Genomic DNA, 2,517 nt, shown 5'->3' with positions numbered 1-2,517 from the left:
ACAGAGAAAGACACAGAGAGACACAGAGAGACACAGAGAGAGAGAGAGAGACACAGAGAGAGACACAGAGAGAGAGAGAGAGACAGAGACACAGAGAGAGAGACACAGAGAGAGACACAGAGAGAGAGAGACACAGAGAGACACAGAGAGACACAGAGAGACACAGAGAGAGAGAGAGAGACAGAGACACAGAGAGAGAGACACAGAGAGAGACACAGAGAGGGACACAGAGAGAGAGAGACACAGAGAGACACAGAGAGACAGAGAGAGACACAGAGAGACAGAGAGAGAGAGACAGAGACACAGAGAGACACAGAGAGAGAGACACAGAGAGAGACAGAGAGAGAGAGACACAGAGAGACACAGAGAGACAGAGAGAGAGAGACACAGAGAGACACAGAGAGAGACACAGAGAGACACAGAGAGAGACACAGAGAGACACAGAGAGACAGAGAGAGAGAGACTCCGAATATGAAATGGTACTACAAGCTGGTTCTGTATAGTACTGTAGTGACAGAGAAAGGTCACTACTGTGTCGGCCCGTACGAAGGCTGGGGGCCCCAAGGGGGTGCCTGGGGGGTCGCGTGGTGGAGGGATCCGGACCCTCCCAGAGGTGGGGGAAGTGAGGCGTGTCCTGGGAAGGGAGGCGTGGCCTGAAGAGAGCCAGCCACGCCGGGGCGGAGCCAGCCGCGCCAAACCAAATATAAGCGTGGTGTGAACGCAGAGCGAGGCGGCTGTTGTACTGTACTCCAAGGTGAAGACATCTTCGGTCGTCAAGTCCCGAGTCGTCGTCCTGGGCCAGGCAGGCCGTTGCCTGCCTGTTCCAGTCTGTGTCGTGTTCCAGAGTGTTAGTGAGTTGAGGAAGGTGGTCACCACCGTATGTACAGTGTTATATTACTTACCATTTAATAAATAGTGTTGCCTCCAAGCTGCGTGTGTGTGCACCTAATTTGAACCTACTACAATAGTACTACAAGCTGCTCCTACATAGTACTACAAGCTGGTTCTATATGGGATGAGAAGGTCCTCTATAGGACGATGAGGTTCTATATGGGATGAGAAGGTTCTCTATAGGACTATGAGGTTCTATATGGGATTAGAAGGTTTTACATAGGACTATGAGGTTCTATATGGGATTAGAAGGTTTTACATAGGACTATGAGGTTCTATATGGGATGAGAAGGTTCTCTATAGGACTACGAGGTTCTATATGGGATTAGAAGGTTTTATATAGGACTATGAGGTTCTATATGGGATTAGAAGGTTTTATATAGGACTATGAGGTTCTATATGGGATTAGAAGGTTCTCTATAGGACTATGAGGTTCTATATGGGATTAGAAGGTTTTACATAGGACTATGAAGTTCTATATGGGATTAGAAGGTTCTCTATAGGACTATGAGGTTCTATATGGGATTAGAAGGTTTTATATAGGACTATGAGGTTCTATATGGGATTAGAAGGTTCTCTATAGGACTATGAGGTTCTATATGGGATTAGAAGGTTTTACATAGGACTATGAGGTTCTATATGGGATTAGAAGGTCCTCTATAGGATTAGGTTACTGGGACGATGTTCCCTTCTGGTGGATAATGGACTTGGAGACATCCACCACCTCCACCCCCTCCACCCCCTCCACCCCCTCCACCACCTCCACCTCCACCACCTCCTTCACCCCGTTCTGCTCCACCACCTGCTCCACCTCCTCTTCCACCACCTCCACCTCCTTCACAACCTCCACCCCCTCCACCCCCTCCACCTCCTTCACAACCTCCACCACCACCTCCTCCACCTCCTCCACCCCCTCCTGCTCCACCACCTCCTTCACCCCCTCCACCACCACCACCTGCTCCACCTCCTCTTCCACCACCTCCACCACCTCCACCTCTTCCACCACCTCCACCTCCTTCACAACCTCCACCACCACCTCCTCCACCCCCTCCTGCTCCACCACCTCCACCACCACCTCCACCCCCTCCTGCTGCGCGGTGTGCTCCAGCACGGCGCTCTTTGTGAGTTGGGTCACTTCCTTCATCATGGCCACGAGATCTCCTGAAATCAACATCGTCATCATCGTCAACATCGTCAACATCGTTATCATCAACATCATCAACATCGTCGTCAACATCAACATCGTCATCATCATCTCCATCGTCATCAACATCGTCAACATCAACATCATCATCACCATCATCGTCATCAATATCAACATCAACATCGTCATCGTCGTCGTCGTCATCATCACCACCACCATCACCACCATCACCACCATCACCACCACCAACACCACCACCATCACCACCACCACCATCACCACCACCATCACCACCACCACCACCATCACCACCATCACCATCACCACCACCATCACGACCACCACCACCATCACCACCACCATCATCACCACCATCACCACCATCACCACCATCATCACCACCACCACCTTCACCACCACCATCACCACCATCATCACGACCACCACCACCATCACCACCACCACCACCACCACCACCGCCG

At 51.1% G+C, this 2,517-nt stretch overlaps 1 protein-coding gene across 1 annotated transcript in view; it reads right to left on the bottom strand.

Moving 5' to 3' along the window:
- Window positions 1-1,792: 1,792 nt before the first annotated feature.
- The window catches only part of LOC144954263 (uncharacterized), a gene marked incomplete at both ends in the record, with an annotated part of 5,691 nt that continues 4,966 nt past the window's right edge, over window positions 1,793-2,517 (bottom strand). The window contains one exon of the mRNA XM_078884798.1: window positions 1,793-1,930. Within this exon, the coding sequence (XP_078740924.1) occupies window positions 1,793-1,930 (138 nt within the window). The remainder of the gene's footprint in view (window positions 1,931-2,517) is intronic.

The sequence above is a fragment of the Lampetra fluviatilis genome, unplaced genomic scaffold (assembly GCF_964198595.1).
Source record: "Lampetra fluviatilis unplaced genomic scaffold, kcLamFluv1.1 SCAFFOLD_1060, whole genome shotgun sequence".
NCBI classification, from domain to species: Eukaryota; Metazoa; Chordata; class Hyperoartia; order Petromyzontiformes; family Petromyzontidae; genus Lampetra; species Lampetra fluviatilis.
The sequence above is the reverse complement of the archived record's forward strand: the minus strand, read 5'-3'. Positions and strand labels throughout refer to the sequence as shown.